At 36.4% G+C, this 23,878-nt stretch overlaps 1 protein-coding gene across 1 annotated transcript in view; it reads right to left on the bottom strand.

Moving 5' to 3' along the window:
* The window catches only part of GLCCI1 (glucocorticoid induced 1), a 110,323-nt gene that overhangs the window by 43,877 nt on the left and 42,568 nt on the right, over positions 1–23,878 (bottom strand). Inside the window, exon 3 of the mRNA XM_047694836.1 lies at positions 10,885–10,971. Within this exon, the coding sequence (XP_047550792.1) occupies positions 10,885–10,971 (87 nt within the window). The remainder of the gene's footprint in view (positions 1–10,884; positions 10,972–23,878) is intronic.

Genomic DNA, 23,878 nt, shown 5'->3' with positions numbered 1-23,878 from the left:
TAGGTCAAGTTGATTGATAATGTTGTTGAAATCTTCTATCTTCTTGCTTATTTTGTGTCTAGTTAGTTGCTCTATCAAGTATTGAGAATGGGGTATTGAAATCTCCAATTATTACTGTAGAAACCTTATTTCTCCTTTCATAGTTTCACTTCATGAATTTGGGGACCATTGTTAGATGTATACACAATTTATGATTATTATATCTTCCTGGTGTATTGACCTTTTTATCATTACAAACTGTCTGTCTTCAATAACACTTCTTGTCTTAAAGTCTATTGTGTCAGTTAAGCTTTCTTATCATTAGGTGTGCTTCTTACAGACAATATATAGCTGAGTGTTGTGTTTTTATCCAGTTTTGACAGTCTCGGCCTCTTAAGGAGAATGTTCAGTCCATTCATATTTAATGTAATTCATATATGGTTGGATTTACTTTTGCCACTTTATTTTCTATTTATGTCATACCTTTTTCTATCCTCTGTTCCTCCTTTATTGCTTTCTTTTGTGATAAATACTTATAGTGTACCATTTTAATCCCTCTATATTTTTTACTTTCTATTTTTTCAGAGTTAGTTTCTTTTTTCTTTTTTTTTTTAAGATTTTATTTATTTATTTGACAGAGAGAGATCACAACTAGGCAGAGAGGCAGGCAGATAGAGAGAGGAGGAAGCAGGCCCCCTGCGGAGCAGAGAGCCCAACGTGGGGCTTGATCCCAGGACCCTGGGATCATGACCTGAGCCGAAGGCAGAGGCTTTAACCCACTGAGCCACCCAGGTGCCCCTCAGAGTTAGTTTCTTAACAACTGTTCTAGGGATTATAATTTGCATCTTACTTACTTACATTACTTCAAAATAATAATTCCAATAAAACAGAAACTATACTCTAGTACTTGTCCATTTCTTTGTCCCTCTTTTGTACTTTGCCATATGTATATTTCATGTATATATGTCATAAACCCAATATAACAATATTATAGTTATTGCTTTATAGGATTATACATGTATTTTAAATGTGGAAAGTGAGAAAAATATATCTACAGACTCTTTCATATTTACCCAAACATTTATAATACTCAATACTCTTTAAGTTCTTCTTACAGATTTGAATTAACATCTGGAGTCATTTCCTTTCAGCCTGAAAAATTTCCTTTGGTATTTATTATAGGACCATCTAGCAGCAGGAAATTCTCACAATCTTTGTTTATCTGAAAATAATTTACCTTTAATTCGAAGACCAGTTCTTCTGGATATTGAATAGTTGGTTGACATTTTTTCTTTCCTTTCTACATTTTGAATGTGTCAAGCTGTAAGGTCTCAACTGTTTCTGATGGGAAGTCAGCCATTAAAGGTAATTATTCGTTCAGTTCCCTATATGTTAATAAGTCATTTTTGTCCTTCCAGCTTTTAAGATTTTCTCTTTTACTCTGGCTTTCAATACTTTAACTATGATGTGTCTATGTAGGTCCTCTTTGTGTTTTCCAACTTGGGGTTTGTGGAGCTTGAATCTACAGATAGTTTTACATTAAATCTGCAAAGATTTCTGTCATCATTTCTTCATATATTTTTTAATTCCTCTCGCTCTCTCCTCTCTTGGATCTCCCATTATGTATATGTGTATCTACTTAAGGTTTTCTCGCAGGCTTCTGAGGCTCTGTGGACTTTTCTTCAATCTTTTCCTCTCTATTCTTCAAGGAGTATAAATTATATTGACCTATATTCAATTCACTCATTATTTTTTGCCATGTCAAATCTGCTACTGAACCCATTGAGTAAACTTAGTTACTATACTTTTTAACTCTAGAGTTTTTGTTTCTTTTTTATAATAATTATCACTTTGTGGAAATTCCTTATTCATTGAGTCACTATCACCCTACTTCACTTTATTGCTTTAACTACGGTTTTCTCTTTTTGTTTTAACATACTTCTAATTGCTGCTTTAATGTTTTTGTCTGCTAAATCCAACATATGGAGACAATTAGATACAATTTTTAATGATTTTCTTTTTTCTTTTTTAATTTTATTTTTATTTATTTATTTATTTATTTTTATTTATTTGACAGACAGATCACGAGTAGACAGAGAGGCAGGCAGAGAGAGAGGAGGGGAAGCAGGCTCCCTGCTGAGCAGAGAGCCTGATGCGGGGCTCGATCCCAGGACCCAGGATCCTGGGATCATGACCTGAGCTGAAGGCAGAGGCTTTAACCCACTGAGCCACCCAGGCGCCCATGATTTTCTTTTTTAAAGTATAGGTCGTACTTTCTTGTTTCTTTGCATATCTCTAAATTTTTCATTAGACATTGGACATTTTAAATAATACATTATAGTGCGAGGAGTCAAGATGGCGGAGAAGTAGCAGGCTGAGACTACTTCAGGTAGCGGGAGATCAGCTAGATAGCTTATCTAAAGATTGCAAACATCTACAAATCCAACTGGGAGATTGAAGAGAAGAAGAACAGCAATTCTAGAAACAGAAAATCAACCACTATCTGAAAGGTAGGACTGGCGGAGAAGTGAATCCAAAGCGACGGGAAGATAGACCGCGGGGGGAGGGGCCAGCTCCCGGCGAATGGCGGAGCAACGGAGCACAAAATCGGGACTTTTAAAAGTCTGTTCTGCCGAGGGACATCGATCCAGAGGCTTAACCGGGGTGAAGCCCAGGCGGGGTCAGCGCGGCCTCAGGTCCCACAGGGTCACAGAAGGATCGGGGGTTTCTGAGTGTCGCAGAGCTTACCGGTATTAGAACAGGGAAGCCGGCTACAGAGACAGAGCCGAGGAGTGACTCTCAGCTCGGGGTTACCTTGAACCAGTCGCAGGCTCGGTCAGCTCAGAGAGCAGCCGGAGGCCAGGGTGACGGGAGTAATTGGGCGCTGTGCTCTGAGGGCGCACTGAGGAGTGGGGCCCCGGGCTCTCGGCTCCTCCGGGCCGGAGACTGGGAGACCGCCATCTTCTTTCCCGTCTTCCAGAACTCTACGGAAAGCGCTCAGGGAACAAAAGCTCCCGAAAGCAAACCCAGCAAACCCGAGCGGATTACTCAGCCCGGCCCCGGGTAAGGGTGGTGCAACTCCGCCTGGGGCAAAGACGCTTGAGAATCACTACAACAGGCCCCTCCCCCAGAATATCAACGAGAAACCCAGCCAGGACCAAGTTCACCTACCAAGGAGTGCAGTTTCAATACCAAGGAGAGCCACGGAATTCCAGAGGAGAAGAAAGCAAAGCACGGAACTCATGGCTTTCTCCCCATGATTCTTTAGCCTTGCAGTTAATTTAATTTTTTTTTCTTTTTCAATTTTTTTTCTCTTCTTCTGCTAAATTTTTTTAACTTTTACCGTTTTTTTTAACGTTTTTTAAATAGTTTATCTAATATATATATATATATTTTTTTCCTTTTTATATTTATTCTTTATCAGCTTTCTTTTTTTATTTTATTTATTTATTTTTTCTTTCTGAACCCCTTTTTATCCCCTTTCTCCCCCCTTACGATTTGGGATCTCTTCTGATTTGGCTAAAGCATATTTTCCTGGGGTTGTTGCCACCCTTTTAGTATTTTACTTGCTCCTTCATATACTCTTATCTGGACAAAATGACAAGGCGGAAAAATTCACAAAAAAAAAAAGAACAAGAAGCAGTACCAAAGGCTAGGGACCTAATCAATACAGACATTGGTAATATGTCAGATATAGAGTTCAGAATGACGATTCTCAAGGTTCTAGCCGGGCTTGAAAAAGGCATGGAAGATATTAAAGCAACCCTCTCGGGAGATATCAAAGCCCTTTCTGGAGAAATAAAAGAACTAAAATTTAAGCAAGTTGAAATCAAAAAAGCTATTAATGAGGTGCAATCAAAAATGGAGGCTCTCACTGCTAGGATAAATGAGGCAGAAGAAAGAATTAGCGATATAGAAGACCAAATGACAGAGAATAAAGAAGCTGAGCAAAAGAGGGACAAACAGCTACTGGACCACGAGGGGAGAATTCGAGAGATAAGTGACACTATAAGACGAAACAACATTAGAATAATTAGGATTCCTGAAGAAGAGGAAACAGAGAGGGGAGCAGAAGGTATGTTGGAGAGAATTATTGGAGAGAATTTCCCCAATATGGCAAAGGGAACAAGCATCAAAATCCAGGAGGTTCAGAGAACCCCCCTCAAAATCAATAAGAATAGGTCCACACCCCGTCACCTAATAGTAAAATTGACAAGTCTTAGGGACAAAGAAAAGATCCTGAAAGGAGCCCGGGAAAAGAAGTCTGTAACGTACAATGGTAAAAATATTAGATTGGCAGCAGACTTATCCACAGAGACCTGGCAGGCCAGAAAGAGCTGGCATGATATATTCAGAGCACTAAATGAGAAAAACATGCAGCCAAGAATACGATATCCAGCTAGGTTATCACTGAAAATAGAAGGAGAGATTAAAAGCTTCCAGGACAAACAAAAACTGAAAGAATTTGCAAATACCAAACCAGCTCTACAGGAAATATTGAAAGGGGTCCTCTAAGCAAAGAGAGACCCTAAAAGTAGTAGATCAGAAAGAAACAGAGACAATATACAATAACAGTCACCTTACAGGCAATACAATGGCACTAAATTCATATCTCTCAATATTTACCCTGAATGTTAATGGGTTAAATGCCCCAATCAAAAGACATAGGGTATCAGAATGGATCAAAAAACAAAACCCATCTATATATGTTGCCTACAAGAAACTCATCTTAAACCCGAAGACACCTCCAGGTTTAAAGTGAGGGGGTGGAAAAGAATTTACCATGCTAATGGACATCAGAAGAAAGCAGGAATGGCAATCCTTATATCAGATCAATTAGATTTTAAGCCAAAGACTATAATAAGAGATGAGGAAGGACACTATATCATACTCAAAGGAACTGTCCAACAAGAAGATCTAACAATTTTAAATATCTATGCCCCTAACGTGGGAGCAGCCAACTATATAAACCAATTAATAACAAAATCAAAGAAACACATCGACAAGAATACAATAATAGTAGGGGATTTTAACACTCCCCTCACTGAAATGGACAGATCATCCAAGCAAAAGATCAACAAGGAAATCAAGGCCTTAAATGACACACTGGACCAGATGGACATCACAGATATATTCAGAACATTTCATCCCAAAGCAACAGAATACACATTCTTCTCTAGTGCACATGGAACATTCTCCAGAATAGATCACATTCTTGGTCCTAAATCAAGTCTCAACCGGTATCAAAAGATTGGGATCATTCCCTGCATGTTTTCAGACCACAATGCTCTAAAGCTAGAACTCAATAACAAGAGGAAATTTGGAAAGAACCCAAATACATGGAGACTAAACAGCATCCTTCTAAAGAATGAATGGGTCAACCAGGAAATTAAAGAAGAATTGAAAAAATTTATGGAAACAAATGATAATGAAAACACAACGGTTCAGAATCTGTGGGACACAACAAAGGCAGTCCTGAGAGGAAAATATATAGCGGTACAAGCCTTTCTCAAGAAACAAGAAAGGTCTCAGGTACACAACCTAACCCTACACCTAAAGGAGCTGGAGAAAGAACAAGAAAGAAACCCTAAACCCAGCAGGAGAAGAGAAATCATAAAGATCAGAGCAGAAATCAATGAAATAGAAACCAAAAAAACAATAGAACAAATCAACGAAACTAGGAGCTGGTTCTTTGAAAGAATTAATAAGACTGATAAACCCCTGGCCAGACTTATCAAAAAGAAAAGAGAAAGGACCCAAATAAATAAAATCATGAATGAAAGAGGAGAGATCACAACGAACACCAAAGAAATACAGACAATTATAAGAACATACTATGAGCAACTCTACGCCAACAAATTTGACAATCTGGAAGAAATGGATGCATTCCTAGAGATATATAAACTACCACAACTGAACCAGGAAGAAATGGAAAGCCTGAACAGACCCATAACCAGTAAGGAGATTGAAACAGTCATCAAAAATCTCCAAACAAACAAAAGCCCAGGGCCAGACAGCTTCCCGGGGGAATTCTACCAAACATTTAAAGAAGAACTAATTCCTATTCTCCTGAAACTGTTCCAAAAAATAGAAATAGAAGGAAAACTTCCAAACTCATTTTATGAGGCCAGCATCACCTTGATCCCAAAACCAGACAAGGATCCCATCAAAAAAGAGAACTACAGACCAATATCCTTGATGAACACAGATGCAAAAATTCTCGCCAAAATACTAGCCAATAGGATTCAACAGTACGTTAAAAGGATTATTCACCACGACCAAGTGGGATTTATTCCAGGGCTGCAAGGTTGGTTCAACATCCGCAAATCAATCAATGTGATACAACACATTAATAAAAGAAAGAACAAGAACCATATGATACTCTCCATAGATGCTGAAAAAGCATTTGACAAAGTACAGCATCCCTTCCTGATCAAAACTCTTCAAAGTGTAGGGATAGACGGCACATACCTCAATATTATCAAAGCCATCTATGAAAAACCCACCGCAAATATCATTCTCAATGGAGAAAAACTGAAAGCTTTTCCGCTAAGGTCAGGAACACGGCAGGGATGTCCGTTATCACCACTGCTATTCAACATAGTACTAGAAGTCCTAGCCTCAGCAATCAGACAACAAAAGGAAATGAAAGGCATCCAAATCGGCAAAGAAGAAGTCAAACTATCACTCTTTGCAGATGATATGATACTCTATGTGGAAAACCCAAAAGACTCCACTCCAAAACTGCTAGAACTTGTACAGGAATTCAGTAAAGTGTCAGGATATAAAATCAATGCACAGAAATCAGTTGCATTTCTCTACACCAAAGACAGGACAGAAGAAAGAGAAATTAAGGAGTCCATCCCATTTACAATTGCACCCAAAACTATAAGATACCTAGGAATAAACCTAACCAAAGAGACTAAGAATCTATACTCAGAAAACTATAAAGTACTCATGAAAGAAATTGAGGAAGACACAAAGAAATGGAAAAATGTTCCATGCTCCTGGATTGGAAGAATAAATATTGTGAAAATGTCTATGCTACCTAAAGCAATCTACACATTCAATGCAATTCCTATCAAAGTACCATCCATTTTTTTCAAAGAAATGGAACAAATAATCCTAAAGTTTATATGGAACCAGAAAAGACCTCGAATAGCCAAAGGAATATTGAAAAAGAAAGCCAAAGTTGGTGGCATCACAATTCCAGACTTCAAGCTCTATTACAAAGCTGTCATCATCAAGACAGCATGGTACTGGCACAAAAACAGACACATAGATCAATGGAACAGAATAGAGAGCCCAAAAATAGACCCTCAAGTCTATGGTCAACTCATCTTCGACAGAGCAGGAAAGAATGTCCAATGGAAAAAAGACAGCCTCTTCAATAAATGGTGTTGGGAAAATTGGACAGCCACATGCAGAAAAATGAAATTGGATCATTTCCTTACACCACACAGGAAAATAGACTCAAAATGGATGAAGGATCTCAATGTGAGAAAGGAATCCATCAAAATCCTTGAGGAGAACACAGGCAGCAACCTCTTCGACGTCAGCCGCAGCAACATCTTCCTAGGAACATCACCAAAGGCAAGGGAAGCAAGGGCAAAAATGAACTATTGGGATTTTATCAAGATCAAAAGCTTTTGCACAGCAAAGGAAACAGTGAACAAAACCAAAAGACAACTGACAGAATGGGAGAAGATATTTGCAAATGACATATCAGATAAAGGGCTAGTGTCCAAAATCTATAAAGAACTTAGCAAACTCAACACCCAAAGAACAAATAATCCAATCAAGAAATGGGCAGAGGACATGAACAGACATTTCTGCAAAGAAGACATCCAGATGGCCAACAGACACATGAAAAAGTGCTCCACATCACTCGGCATCAGGGAAATACAAATCAAAACCACAATGAGATATCACCTCACACCAGTCAGAATGGCTAAAATTAACAAGTCAGGAGATGACAGATGCTGGAGAGGATGCAGAGAAAGGGGAACCCTCCTACACTGTTGGTGGGAATGCAAGCTGGTGCGACCACTCTGGAAAACAGCATGGAGGTTCCTCAAAATGTTGAAAATAGAACTACCCTATGACCCAGCAATTGCACTGCTGGGTATTTACCCTAAAGATACAAACGTAGTGATCCGAAGGGGCACGTGCACCCGAATGTTCATAGCAGCAATGTCTACAATAGCCAAACTATGGAAAGAACCTAGATGTCCATCAACAGACGAATGGATAAAGAAGATGTGGTATATATACACAATGGAATACTATGCAGCCATCAAAAGAAATGAAATCTTGCCATTTGCAATGACGTGGATGGAACTAGAGGGTATCGTGCTTAGCGAAATAAGTCAATCGAAGAAAGACAACTATCATATGATCTCCCTGATATGAGGGAGAGGAGATGCAACATGCGGGGTTAAGGGGGTAGGAGAAGAATAAATGAAACAAGATGGGATTGGGAGGGAGACAAACCATAAGTGACTCTTAATCTCACAAAACAAACTGAGGGTTGATGAGGGGAGGGGGGTTGGGAGAGGGGGGGTAGGATTATGGATATTGGGGAGGGTATGTGCTATGGTGAGTGCTGTGAAGTGTGTAAACCTGGCGATTCGCAGACCTGTACCCCTGGGGATAAAAATATATGTTTATAAAAAATAAAATTAAATAATACATTATAGCAACTCTAGATTCTAATTTTCCTTGAGGGTGGTGGTTGTCTTATCAGTTTGTGTTTTAGCATCTTGATGAACTAAAAGTCTGTTTCCCTTGCACTGTGTGGCCACTGATTTCTCTACTCCATTCCCCCTGTCCCCATTTTTCTTTTGAAGATCTTTCAAGCTGGTCTCCAGTGTTCACCTTAGTTTTTGACTAAAGACTGATCACAGATTTTATTCAATTATCTCAATCCAGTAAGGCTTCTACTCCCAGGATGGAATTTGTATGTAGAATGAAGAGTGCATTCAAAGTCTGAACCTTTCACAAGATGACCCCAGATTTTATTACCACTAGGCCTGCTTGAATCTCCTCTCAACATATTTCCTAGTTTCCACTGACCAGTGATGCATGGGTGGCTTATTCATTTTCTGCTGTGCATATCTTCAGCCTCCAGTCAACCTGGCATATGTCATAAGCTTTTCAATCCCCCAAGACTATCTTATCTTCTAGAGCTCTCCATAAAATCCTGCTACTTCATGAGTCTGTTACTTGCCACAAACTGGACCATACCTTAGACTAGAGAAGTCACTGGTCCTCCTGGTTACTATTTTAGTGTACAACACTTCCTATCAAGTGCTCTCTCTCCAGCAAGGGGTACAAAGATTCCAGTTTTCAAGGCTTGCCCCATCTTGGTTGAAATGCCACACCAACAAAGCTGGGGATAAGGTAGAAGGGATGAGGTATAGCACTAGATAACACCACAAATCTGTGTTGTTCTTATACCTTGAGTTCAGTGCTTTTCATGAATAAAGTCTCCATTTGTTTGGTTGACTTCCAGAGCACTGAATTAGCTGTTTTGATAATTTTGTCGAACTTTATGTTTCCTTTGTGGGGAAAGTAAGCAAATATCTCACTCAGTCACCTCAGACATTCCTTTTTTAATAGTGTATATCATGTGTTGCTGTAGTCCAAAATTTAACTATGCCAAATCTTGGCTATAACTTTGAGATTGTATTTACCTCTGAGATAAAACTGCAAGTTCACTTTTTTGTTATTCATATTCTATGCATAGATGTGCAACTATTTTAGACTAGACATATTAGATTCACCCTCCTTTCTTTTTTATTGCTTCTGGGAAAAACTCATTTTGTGCATATGTGCTTGTGTACAAGGTATATAGAAAAGCTGAGGATTTCCCTACATCAATAAAATAAAGAAGCTGTTAAAAATGTAGTGGTCACAGGCGAAATCATGCTAACTGACTATATCTATTCAGTCCAGACACCACAGTATATGAGAAATACTGATAACCTACAGTATATGAAAGTAATGCTAAAAGGTATGGAAACTATGACATATGAACATACGACATATGACATATGAAAAATATTTGAGAGAAATGTCAATCTTTAGCCTGAAAAAAAAACAAAACAAAACATGTTGCTAGCCTTTCAAATATTTAAAGTAGACTTTCTCGATATTGATACAAAAGGCCGAGTCGAACTTAGGTGTATAATTTTGAGTTCAATATACAAAATAAACTAATGACTTAAGCTAAAACAATGGAACTCATTTGGTTCTTTTGCAAAGTGATGAACCTCTCTCCCTGAGAATGATAATGGACTAGACGACCACATTTTAAGGAGCGTTTATTCAGGAGATGAACTAGATGACCTTTCAACACTATTCTCTGTAATTTTATAAAAATAATTATATAAGAATTTAGATGGATAAAAAATAACACTATCATGGAAAATAGTCCAAAGTATACGTAAAGATTTTCATAATTTAGGTTTTGATAATAAAGGAAAGAGTCAAAAACTATTCCTAAAAAACATGGATTCTACTGCACTATTGAGTCTCAAAGGGTAACACCATGTTGGATATTACAAAAAAGCTATTAGAAGCAGAAAAAAACTTTTCAAAAACAAGAGAGCTTAAGTAAGAAAGGAAGATGGCTAAAAGAAACAAGATATAGAGGCTGCTACATATAATCAGACTTCACTTTGAAAAGGCTCAAGTTGAATGGCTGCATAACAAATATTTTATAAACAATATGAAGGGCACAAATAAGGTAAACTCAGACTTGAAAACAGCCTGGAAAGCAACCTTTAAACTCTGAACGAGGTAAGGTTAGCACAAAAAAAGAAAATACCATTATATTCGGGAAACAGTAAGATAATTTGCTAGGATTAAAACAGGGTATAGGCTGAAAACAGAAAAACTTACCTCTTTTAGTTGATCAGCACTCCCCCATGATGCAGAACGCTGATGTGACCTTTTTTCTGCTCCCTCTTCTGCCCAACAGCTAGGTGTCTTTAATTTAAAAGAATAATAATAAAAATAATAAAATAAGGAACTTTGTGTCTATTCCTCAATCTCATAGCAACTCAAACATATTTCAAAATCTTAGCACATACCAGTTAAGGGTTATACTAAATACTAAAATCCCTTAAATGCTAAGATTTTCATGACCCGTGAAATATTTAAAACATTCTGTCATATTCTGATTAGATATGATCAATCTCCGACTTCTCTGAGTAATGCTACTCAAAACATTTGTTTTTTGACCTTAACATTAATAACTTAAAGTTACCAAGTCAAAGAGAACTGTGAAGATACACATATTGGTGCTTTTAAAGAGAACTGCCAAACTAAATATAAAATGGCATTTTTACTAAGTAAAATAGATGGAAATGAGATTAACAGAACTAGCTCAGAAGGAGTGGGATTACAGATGACCTACATGTCAAATATCTAGCTAGCGAAAGGGCTGATTGTACTGTTCTTCCTATATTCAGGGAAGAGTGTTAGCAACAGTATTCTCTTTTGAAAAACATCCAGCATCTTTAAATGAAAATATAAAATTATAAAAATGAAAAAGAAAAACGGTCAGCTAAATGAACTTACTATAATCGGAAGCAATACATCTTTTTAAAAAAAGAACTTGAGTTACATGTCAGAAAAGAGAATTGCTTTTACTTAAAACCTCATGTTCAATAATTCAACCAGTAACAGACACTGTATATACCCAAATGTAACACAAAACACTAAAATAGCAAGACTATTCAGTTGTTGTTTAAAATATCATCTTTAAGATATGAGAAAACAGTGTAATGTAAATTAAGGAAAGCAAAATCACTAAAGACAGACAAAGGATAATGATTAGCACGATAAATATATACAGCTTTAAAAAAACAACTATTACATACTGAAAAAAATCAATCCTTATGTTGAGGGTGATGCTATATGGTTTCTTCTGAAGAACCATCAGTTCCCCTTGATACAATTCAAAATGCTTGTGAACAACTTTTTAAATAATTACCACCCCTTAAAAGTAATACTATTACAAAATAAAACCAACAATTAAATGCTAGTTGAATAAAAACACAAACTGGTTAACCAGTTCAAATACCAAAGCGAAGCTATTTGGTGAAGCAAAAGAGTTTATTCAGTTGACAAGTTCAAGGGTAAGAGGTATCACTATATCAAATAAGTTGTTTGTAAAAACTAAGTTCTTAAAATTTCCCAAGTTCAGGCCTAAATAAGTCAAACTTCACTGAAAAAATTTAGCACCCCCTCTACCAAGTAGTCATATCTTTAATAATCAACTATTCTAAAATTATTCAGCTATTACAGCTTATCTTTGTCGAACTTTTGAGAATTTATATGCCTTATTACTTATATTTTTCTGCCAAGTGTAAGCATTACTCTTGTCAAAGATCAAATGATTAAGGATCACAATGTTTAAAACTCAAAAGTACATACATTCACAGAAAATGAGTGAAATTTCTGGTATGTTCCATAATTACTTAATAATTACATTTATAACAAGAATTGTTTTCATTCTGTATAACTCTTAACTTTTTTAAAAGACATTTACATAAATATATCTCCAACTTAGAGATAAATCAACAGCCACAAAACTTTTACAATTATCTTAATACTACCAAATATGCCAATGGCAAATGCAACTACATCTGAAGTCTCTTCTCTCACAGAAGACCTTTTTTCTTCATATTATCATTCTTTCCTTTTTTTTTTAAGATTTTATTTATTTATTTGACAGATAGAGATCACAAGTAGGCAGAGAGAGAGAGAGAGAGAGGAGGAAGCAGGCTCCCCGCTGAGCAGAGAGCCTGACATGGGGCTCGATCCCAGTACGCTGGGATCATGACCTGAGCTGAAGGCAGAGGCTTAACCCACTGAGCCACCCAGGCGCCCCTTATCATTCTTTTCTTAAAACTGCATGTGAGGGGTGCCTGGGTGGCTCAGTTGGTTAAGTGGCTGCCTTTGGCTCAGGTCATGATTCCAGGGTCCTGGGATTGAGCCCTGCACTGGACTCCCTGCTCAGCAAAAAGCCTGCTTCTCTCTCTCCCTCTGCCTGCTGCTCACTTGCTTGTGCTCTCCCTCTCTCGGTCAAATAAATAAATAAAATCTTAAAAAAAAAAACCTGAATGTGAAAACCTATTTGATTATTTCAGAGTACAGTATTAGTCACACAAAAGAAATTAAAAACTCACTACAAAGGAACATTTATGCTCCTGAAATCTAGCTAGGAAAATAGGTAGTTTTTTAAGAGTGTAAAACTATTAGAAGATTTCTCAGTCATGTGGATGCAGAATTACATGCATATAAATTGTTTAACTATATTCATCATACTATCAACTTAAAGAAATACTCCTCCAAAAGTAATTTCATCTTAATCACATCAATTTAAAGTAAGTAGTATGAAAAATGCTCTAGTCTGCAAAATATATTCTACAGACTGCATTGTCCAACATTAACAGCTACTAGCCACTTCCAACAATTTAAATTAGTGAAAATGAAATAAAACTCAAAATTCAGCTCCTCAGTCACACTAGCACATTTCAAATGCTCAATAACCACATGTGGCTCATGGCTGCTACACAAGACAGCACAAATGTGGAACCTTCTATAGCTGCAGAAACTTCTATGGAGAGCAGTGTTTTATACATTTAATCACAGATTTTTAACTAATTATTTCAGTCAAAGCAAAACCAAAAGATAGCTCCTTGGTTTATTAAATCTATGTAAAATTCATGCTTGTGAAGTCACAGAAGATGAACTAATTTGTATCTAATTTGTTAAATCTGAAGATTTGAGAAATGTTTTAATATTTAAATCACATAAACAACACAAAGCACCAAAAGATCTTTCCTTTCATATCAGTAAGCATTCCTTCCAACTAGACTATCCACTGATCTAGAGTAGAACTTTATGAACTGTGCTACTTATAACCTGCTCCTGGATGTTGGTAAGAATACAGGTTAAGAGTTTGATGGTCAGATTAATTTGGGAAACACAGTATTTCATACCTTCCCTATACTCCACGTACAATGCAATTAGCATTTCAAAAATTCAAATACAGTTTCTTAAAACCTGCTTTACTTTTTTACTCTTACTTACATAACCCTGCAATACTTATTTTACAAGTAGACTTTCAACATCTTCCAGAGGGAGCTTAGAAAGAAATCTAATCGTCAGTGATTCGTACTGTATATAATTGCTTGCTTTTCATTCACCACACTTAAGGGATTCTTCCTTTGTAGTTGCCTCCACCTAAACTGCCAAAGAGAAAGTAAACCTTTGGTACACTTAAATGATGCAGAACCAAAGCCATTTCAAAGACTGGTGACAAAAAGGTAGTTGGCTAAAAAAAATTCCCTCTACGTGATAAGGATACCTATAGGTGAAAAAGGCTATTTTCCATTTTTTCCTCTCAGAATTGTCCAAAATCCAGCCCATGAAGTTTTCTCTCCAACCCTCAACGTCCGTCTACTACCTCTTCATTTCCTTTATGAGGGTCTCTTTTTCTACGAGTGAAATACACAGAAAACAGTTCTATTGGCACGGGATCGCACATTCATTACGATAATTTTTTAAGAGACGTTTTAGGTTCACAGCAAAACTGAGAAAAAGTTACGGAGATTTCCCATATATCCCCTTTCCACCTGACAGGCACAGCTATCTCTCACCAGAGTGGTACATTTGGTACAACTGATGAACTTCTACTGACCCAACACTGTCACCATGAGTCCACAGTTTACACTAGGGTTCACTCTTGGTGGTGTGTACATTCTATGGACGTGGACAAATGTGTATGTGCCATGTATCCCACTAGTACGGTATCAGACTGGCTATTTTCACTGCCCTAAAAATCCTCTGTATTCTACTTCTTCCTTCCTCCCCATATCCCCTGATGCCTAGCAACCACTGATCTTTTTATTTTCTCCATTACTTTTGCTTCTCCATGTAGTTGGAATCATATGGTAGGTAGGGTCACATTTTCAGAGTGGCTTCTTTCAGTCAGTAACATAGATTTAAGATCCTCCATGTCTTTTCACAGCTTGATAGCGCATTTCTTTTTAGCGCTCAGCAATATACTATTGTCTGGGTGACCAACATTACCTATCCGTTCACCTACTGAAGGACATCTTGGCTGCTTCCAAGTTTTGGCAATTATGAATGAAACTGTTAACAACACCTGTGTCTGGGTTTTTGTGTGAAGTTTTCAACTCCTCTGGGTAAATACCAAGGAGCATGAATGCTGGATGGTATGAAAAGGTTATGTTCAGTTTTGTAAGAAACCACCAAACTGTCTTCCAAAGTGGCTGTCAGTTATTGCATTCTCACCACCAATGAATGGAAGTTCCTACTTCTCTGAGTTGTCATTGTCCTGACTTTTGGCCATTCTAATAGGCGTGTTTTCATTTGTATTTCTCTCATGACAAATGATGAAGAGCATCTTTTCACATGCTCTTTCTTTGTGAGGTATCTGTTAGGGACTTTGGCCCATTTTTTAATCAGGCTGTTTGTTTTCTTAACTGCTAAGCTTTAAGAGTTTTTTGTATATTTTGGATAATAGTCCTTTAACAGATGTGAATACTAGATAATTCTGTTATATCTTTATTCAAAAACTAGCAAAGCAAATGTGCTTTCCTGGTTTATCAATTTCAAAACAGATTAAACTAACTCCTAGCAAGAAAGTACAATTTTTCAATATGTACGAGTCCAAAGCCACTTCTTCTTTTTTTTAATTTAATTTAATTTATTTATTTTTAATTTATTTTTTATTTTTATTTTTTATAAACATATAATATATATATATATATATATATATATATATATATATATATATATATATATTTTCATATAATATATTTTTATCCCCAGGGGTACAGGTCTGTGAATCGCCAGGTTTACACACTTCACAGCACTCACCATAGCACATACCCTCCCCAATGTCCATAACCCCACCCCGCTCTTCCAACCCCTCTCCCCCCAGCAACCCTCAGTTTGTTTTGTGAGACTAGGAGTCACTTGTGGTTTGTCTCCCTCCCAATCCCATCTTGTTTCATTTATTCTTCTCCTACCCCCTTAACCCCCCCTGTTGCATCTCCACTTCCTCATATCAGGGAGATCATATGATAGTTGTCTTTCTCCGATTGACTTACTTCGTCCAAAGCCACTTCTAAAATGCCCCCCAAAAACCAAAAAAAACCTAATCACTTAAAAAAATTCTTAGAATCTTATTTAAAACTCATTTTTAGATAATTTTTTTTTTATTTTAAAGTAAACTTTATGCCGAACGTGGGGCTTGAATTCACAATCCGAGGTCAAGAGTTGCATGCTCCACCAACTGAGCCAGCCAGGCACCCCTGATATAAAACTGAAAAAATCTATTTTTTGTACAATTAATCTTTGGTCTTAGAATTTAATATAGTTTATAATCTATAATAGAAATAGGATTACTAATTATTTTACAGTACTTAAAGAGATGATCTTTTTTTTTTTTAAGATTTTATTTATTCATTTGACAGACAGAGATCGCAAGAAGGCAGAGAGGCAGGCAGAGAGAGAGGAGGAAGCAGGCTCCCTGCTGAGCAGATTGCCTGACGCAGGGCTCGATCCCAGGATCATGACCCAAGCCGAAGGCAGGGGCTTTAACCCACTGAGCCACCCAGGCACCCCTAAAGAGATGATCCTTAAAGTACTGATCAACCTGGCAAGAAATGAAATGAAATTACATGATGATCAGTGATAATTAAGTTAATAATTATGATGGTAGACTGATTTTAAGTTATAAAAAACTTTATAATAGACAATAAATCCTTCATTATTTATAAATATATCATTTAGAGATTTGCTTTTTTTCCCCACTAATAAAAAACTGCTTAAACTTTAAAAAACTTTTAACTTAAAAGATTTTGAAAAGTCCATCCTGATGAAACATTAAAAGAAGCACCAAAAAGATGATGATTCTATTATTATCCTTTGTTCTTCTGATAACAGTATACAAGAATAGCTTTATAACTAAGTATAAATACAAACTGCTGTTTCACTTGTTAACAAATAATGTACAAAAGAAAAGAGTTCAGCTGAAAAAGCTTTAGAAATTCAGCAACAGCAGCACTTACATGCTCAAATTTTTTTTTTTTTTTTTTTTTTTAAAGCAGGGTTCCTGCAGAGCAGGGACCCTGATGTGGGGCTCGATCCTAGGACCCTGAGATCATGACCTGAGCCAAAGGCAGAGGCTTAACCCACTGAGCCACCCAGGTGCCCCTACATGCTCAATATTTTTATCACACTTCAACTACACAGCAAGTTATGTGCTCATTAGGTTAGACCAGTTTCAATAGTGTGGTCTGTGGACAAGCAGCATCAGCCTCATCAGGGATTATGTTAGAGATGCAAATTCTCAGGGTCAGTCCCAGAATTACTAAATCTGGTATTCTTAGATAAGGCTCAGCAACCCATGTTCTAACAAGCTCTCCAGATGATGGTGATGCAAGCTGAAGTCTGAAAACCATTATTAGAGTAAGGAAATAAAAATGAATAAGAAATAGGGGCGCCTGGGTTGCTCAGTGGGTTAAAGCCTCTGCCTTCGGCTCAGGTCATGATCCCAGGGTCTTGGGATCGAGCCCCACATCAGGCTCTCTGCTCCGTAGGGAGCCTGCCTCCCCCACTCTCTCTGCCTGCCTCTCTGCCTACTTGTGATCTCTGTCAAATAAATAAATAAAATCTTTAAAAAAAAATGAGTAAGAAATAGATTCTGCGCTCAAGGTCCCAGACTAACCATATATCCACTCATTTTTCTTAGTGGCTAATATCCATTAACGAGTATAATATCAATTTGCATATAATTACATGTTTGGAAATTAACATAAGCTAATGTAAATATCATTTGGGGCCACGTGGAAAGTTACATTGATAGGGAGAAATTTTTCATCACTGAGGAACCTTCAACAGTAGTCCCTAGCAAGGGTTAATATGCCTGAGTATTTAAGCAAAATGCATAAAATTTGTTATATAATTTAATTGGGCCTCAATATGCTCAAAACACAACTGAATGATAATCTGTGAAGTAATGGTTTGTGACTTTCCAGATTAGTACCAAGGAACTTATTCAGAAAACTTAAGAAGGTGTATTTCTTAAGTTTAAGGTGAGGGGGGTGGGAGGGTGTTGGTGAATTGCAATTTCTGAAAACAGGAAATACCACAGAAATCAAGTGTTGCATCTGTGTTCCATATGATAAAATGAAATAATCTGCCTTACTCTGTAAGAAATGCTAATTTGAGAAAAAGCAATCATAAATGTGCCAAAAACCTTCACAATACTCACAGTAATTCTATTTCCAAGAATTAACCTGAGATGTGCACCTAGAGATGCACTGGAAATAAATTAAATGTCTATCAGTAGAGAAATGAAAAACTGTGGCACATTCTTACAATATAAAATATTATATGGACTACAATCCCACTTTAGTAAGCAAATACACACAAAGAGAAAAAGACTAGAGAGAGACATTTCAAACTATAAATAGTAGTGAGAATTCTAGATAATACTATAGTAAATCCATAAATTTTTTCTTTGGCTGAATGAGGAAAAAAATCAGGGAAAAAAAGACTTAAAACCACGCTTAGGAATATTTAGTGTCATGGGAAAATGCTATGACTTATTAAAAAGATGACAAAACACTACCTATCATATCATCTGAATTCTACTTTTAAATTGATTTTTTAAGGGTAAATAATCAATATATAAAATTATATATATCACATTGTTAAAAAATAGCTATGTCTGGATATTAGCAATACAGACAACTTATTCTGTGATTTTTTTTGTATTTTCTAAATTTTCTACAATGACTACTGTTTTCAAAATTAGAAACAGCATTTTAAAAAATTAATAGAGCTATGCTATAGGATTGGTAAGTATGGCTATATATCTACAATGAGAAAGCCCTCCTAACTTTAGATATAAATGTCAAATCTATTTGGGAAGACAGGCTATCCATAAATTACATGTAAGTTAGAATGGCACTATACATTACATTAAATATTTTTTAGTAGACTGGTCTCTTCTGACGAGGGGATTAGGGTTTTCTCCAAATTCCAAGGGTCTAAACATAGATCACCAACTATCAGCAATGGGAACAGAGTTAGAGACTTCAGATAAGCAGGAACATTTTATGTTTAGAGTAACTGAAAAGTGAAGGTCATTGAAATGTCAAATACTCAGAAATATTAGTAGAAAGTTATTGATGAAAATACTGACAGGAAGTTATAATTCAGTTCAGATATGCCTTTTATGGTACACTTTGATTATGTAAGAGAAAAAAATATCTATAAAAATGTTCTCCTGAAAAAGTTAAACAACAGAGCTAACATATGATCCAGTAATTCCCAGAGAAACAAAAACATGTGTCCACACAAAAAGGTGTACACAAATGTTCACAGCAGTACATGAACTCATGAATGTAGAAATAAATTTTATTAAATACCCTGGAATGTTAGTTAGTGATAAAAAGGGATAAAATACTGATACATGGTACAGTATGGATGAACCTTAGAAATACCATACTCAGTAAAAAGAAGCAGATACCAAAGGCCCCATATTGTGTGAGTCCATTTATATTATCTGTTCAGAATGTACAAACCTACAGAGGCAAAAAGTAGATTTGTGTGTGTCTATGGCTGAGAAAAAGAGGATTCAGGGAGAACAGTAAGTGACTGCTAATGAGTACAGTGGATTCTTTTTAGAATGATGAAAATAATCTAAAATTGACTATGGCAATGGTTGCACAACCCTGAATTTAATATATTAAGAACCACTGAACTGTATACTTTTAATAGGTGAACTGTTTGGTATATAAATTATATCTCAATAAAATGGTTCCAAAAATAGTTAAGTCAAAGAGGAAATTATAAATCAGCCTCATTTTTCAGTTAAAAGAAAAGCCATGTATTGCTGAATCAAAAGTCTCAAGCATTATTTGCATTTTCTCAAAAATAACTGGTATTTTCTGTCACGCTTTTCTTGCCAAGTTTCAAATCACATAGAGGCACTAGTCAAGTAATTGAATAGAAGAGGCCAGGAGGGACCGTACATTAATAATCTATCCAGTTAGGTTTCTCAAGTCATGCTGAGAACATTTAACAAAAAATTAAAGACATAACATAAAGTATACAATGAAAATACTATTCTCTGGCTTCCTAGAGAAACAGAGTTACTAAAAGACTCTCCACAAATAACGAGCTTCCACTTTAACTAAAAGGGGATGGTTATGTGAGGAATTAAAAGTATAAACAATATTTCAATTTATTACTTGGTATTTGTACCTAACAATAATACCCTTTCTGACATGTTCTATCACTAATATTGGGAAGGGATTTAAGATCAAATGAGGAGATCTAATTTTCGGCTTTTACAGAGCATTAGAATGTATTAATTCTTTGGTATTACAATCTTTTAAATTACAATTTACCTTGGTTGCTGGGTTTCAAAACTTTTTTTTTAAATAATATACCCTAACACTTTAAATAATATATTTAACAATCACATTGGAGTATCTGAATTATCCAAGAGGTAAACTACCTTTGTTGTTTCTTGATAGCTTTTAATATTTAAACAAAAATCTTTCACGCCTGACAGAAAATCAGCAACGTTAAGTGACTACCAGATATCATCCAAAAATATTTCCACACTACTCCAAAGTCATAAAAACTAACAGTGCTCAACTGATTGCATGACTATCGTCAATAGGATACCTAAGTCATGAAGAAAGAAGACGTTTCCTTAACAATCTATCTCCACTTTCCCATAACTGGACCAACCAATCTGAAATGCCATTTCTTATTGGTAAGACTGCGCAGTAGACAATAATAGCTACTTAGGACTGAGTGAATCCTGACCTACCAGAAACGATTTATTGTTTCAGACCCCTATTATGCGGTGGAGCTATCTGTGTAATTCCTATGCCATCTCCTACCAATTCAGACTTAATGCTCATAATTGCGTATCAATTATTGACATTAGTAATAATGACTTTCTCTGTCACTTAATTCACTATCCTTATATTTAAGCCTCCTGACAGTAAAATATTACAGATTCAAATACAAAGCAAACTAACATTTACCAATATCTACCATGTCCTAGATATGTGCTAGAAGCTTAAAATGGATTATTTTATGTAATCCTCACTACAGTAGGTACCAGTGATATTCCCTAAAAGCTATGAGAATTCCAACAGCAATGAAAACTCACTCAGTTTATACTAATTCACTCAGTTCATACTAATGTTTCCCAGGAATGTGACAGATCCTATCCCAATCATTCATTTATACAAAGTAGTTATTAATAAGTTGAAAGGCATGTTGTTTTCTCATACTATGCCCTTAGCTATTGACTTAATTAAGTTCTTAAAGCTTAATGTCACTAACATTCTCTAAGTAAATATTAATTATTTATTACCATTACAGGATTTTTGACAGAAAAGTGACGGGTTAGATGCTATAAAAGGACGAGAACCAATGTACCAGATTACAAAGGTCAGTATGATAGAGTAACAGTGTTGTTCCAAATAAATACAACCTACTTCATAATTTTACCTACAGCTAAATTAGGGATAAAGGTATGGTGGAAGAGACTAAGGAAAGGAGTTTAATTCTGTTACCTGGTAAATGTTTCTGGTAATGGGAAGAAACCCAAGTAGATGGATAATATGAGTATGGGGGAGGCTCTTCACTAAAAGGTTTTAAATGAAATGAATTTACTACCTATTAAAAATTATTAAGTAGACCGGCGCCTGCGTGGCTCAGTCATTGAGCGTCTGCCTTTGACTCAGGTCATGATCCAGAGTCCTGGGATGGAGCCCTGCATCTTTGGGTTCCTTGTTCAGCGGGGAGCCTGCTTCTCCCTCTCCCTTTGCCCCTCCCCCAGCTTGTGTTCCCTCTCTTGCTCTCTGTCAAATAAATAAATAAAATCTTTAAAAAATATTAATAAGTAGTATTTTGAGTTTCTGATAATTTTAGAATTAGTGTTTGAAAATGATGAATATTAAATATTTTAGCCATGGGTTTTAGTTTTTCATCAATAAAGCTGAGTATATTCCATTGGCAACCAAAAATATTACTAAGTTAGGAACATGATTACTTTCATGTGGACTGTCAAAACTCTTAGGATTATACAATCCTCTGTCTCTGAATTAGCCAATAACTGAAAGAGAAAGTAAAGGTGATCTTCAACAGGAAGGACTCTTTATACATTCACTCAACAGCCAGTTAGGGACCAGCCCAGTAAAAATAACAATTTGGGTCCCTGGAACACAATCTAAGAGGCCAAAACGGCTAAATCTTTAGACTTGTTTCCATTTGCAGAGAAGCCTCCCACTCCCCAAAATAGTTCCATCAACTGCTGCTTCTTAAACAAACTTGTTTAACAAGGACACAGGAAACCCAAACAACTGTATTAAGCATGACTTCTGGTCAGGAAATGAGTTTTTGATCAGTGGTAAAACTGAAAGTTCTCTTTCATATCTATTACTATTTGAGGTATATCATCCACTCCTTTGATTCAATTCCTCCCCAGCCAAGCTCCTTCCACAGAGGGAGGAAAAGGACAGATTATTTTAAATGTAATTTCAATAGCAAAAAATTTATATATTTTAGTTCAGAGTTGCTAACTTTATTGATTGTGGCTAAAGCCAAACGCAAAGTACTTACTCCAGATCTGATTCTTAAAAATAAATAAAAATAGGAGTGCCTGGGTGGCTCGGTCGGTTAAGCATCTGACTCTAATTTCAGTTCAAGGTTGTGAGATGGAGCCCCCCTCTCCATCGGGCTCTGCACTGGGCATGGAGCCTGCTTAAGATTCTCTCTCTCTCCCTCCCTCTGACCACCCCATCTCTATAAATCAGTCAATCAATCAATAAATTTCTGGTGGCACCTAGGTGGCTCATTTGGTTAAGTGAATGCCTTTAGCTCAGGTCATGATCCTGGAGTCCCAGAATCAAGTCCCACATCAGGCTCCCTGCTCAGCCAGGAGTCTGCTTCTCACTCTGACTCTCTCCGAGGCCTCTCATGCTCTCTCTCATTCTCACTCTCTCAAATAAATAAAATAAAATAAACCTTAAAAAATAAATAAATAAACAGATAAATAAATTTCTAGAGAAAGATGCTGGCATGGAGTTAGGGTCATAATACTCCATACATTCAAACCTAATGAAATTAAGAAAAATAAATTAAAATGCTATTTTTTTGTGTTTTTGGCATGTTTAAATGCTTTTTACTTCAAATTTTGAAAACTGATTTAAAAAAATAAAATACCAAAGGAAAACATCATCTGGAAAATAAAAGCAAAATATGTAGAATTTCACTTAGGATCTAACCATCCCATCTCTTATTCTTCAAAGAATACAAAAGGTAAATGAGAAAAATTCTACAGTCTTCTCTGATACCAAATTTGGAGGGAAAATAAATGAGGGGAGTAGATTAGATATCAAAGTGGAAAGATTTATGTACAGTAAAAGCTATTCTCAGATCACTTGCTCATCAGAATTTTTTTTTTTTAAAGATTTTTATTTATTTGACAGAAATCACAGGTAGGCAGTGAGACAGGCAGAGAGAGAGAGGAGGAAGCAGGTTCCCCGCTGAGCAGAGAGCCCGATGTGGGGCTTGATCCCAGGACACTGGGATCATGACCTGAGCCGAAGGCAGAGGCTTTAACCCACTGAGCCACCCAGGCGCCCCGCTCATCAGAAATTTTTAAAAAACCGCCATGTTCACCATAACATTGTTCCCTAATAGGGAAATATGGCAGAGGACTCCAAAACAAATAAACAAACAAATACATAGGTAAATAAATAAATAAATGAGCAAAGCTAATTATTTCCAGCAATAAGCAAGATTAACTAGAACA

This window comes from Lutra lutra, chromosome 11, assembly GCF_902655055.1.
Source record: "Lutra lutra chromosome 11, mLutLut1.2, whole genome shotgun sequence".
Lineage (NCBI taxonomy): Eukaryota > Metazoa > Chordata > Mammalia > Carnivora > Mustelidae > Lutra > Lutra lutra.
Note: the sequence above shows the minus strand (reverse complement) of the source record. Positions and strands in the feature narration are given on the sequence as shown.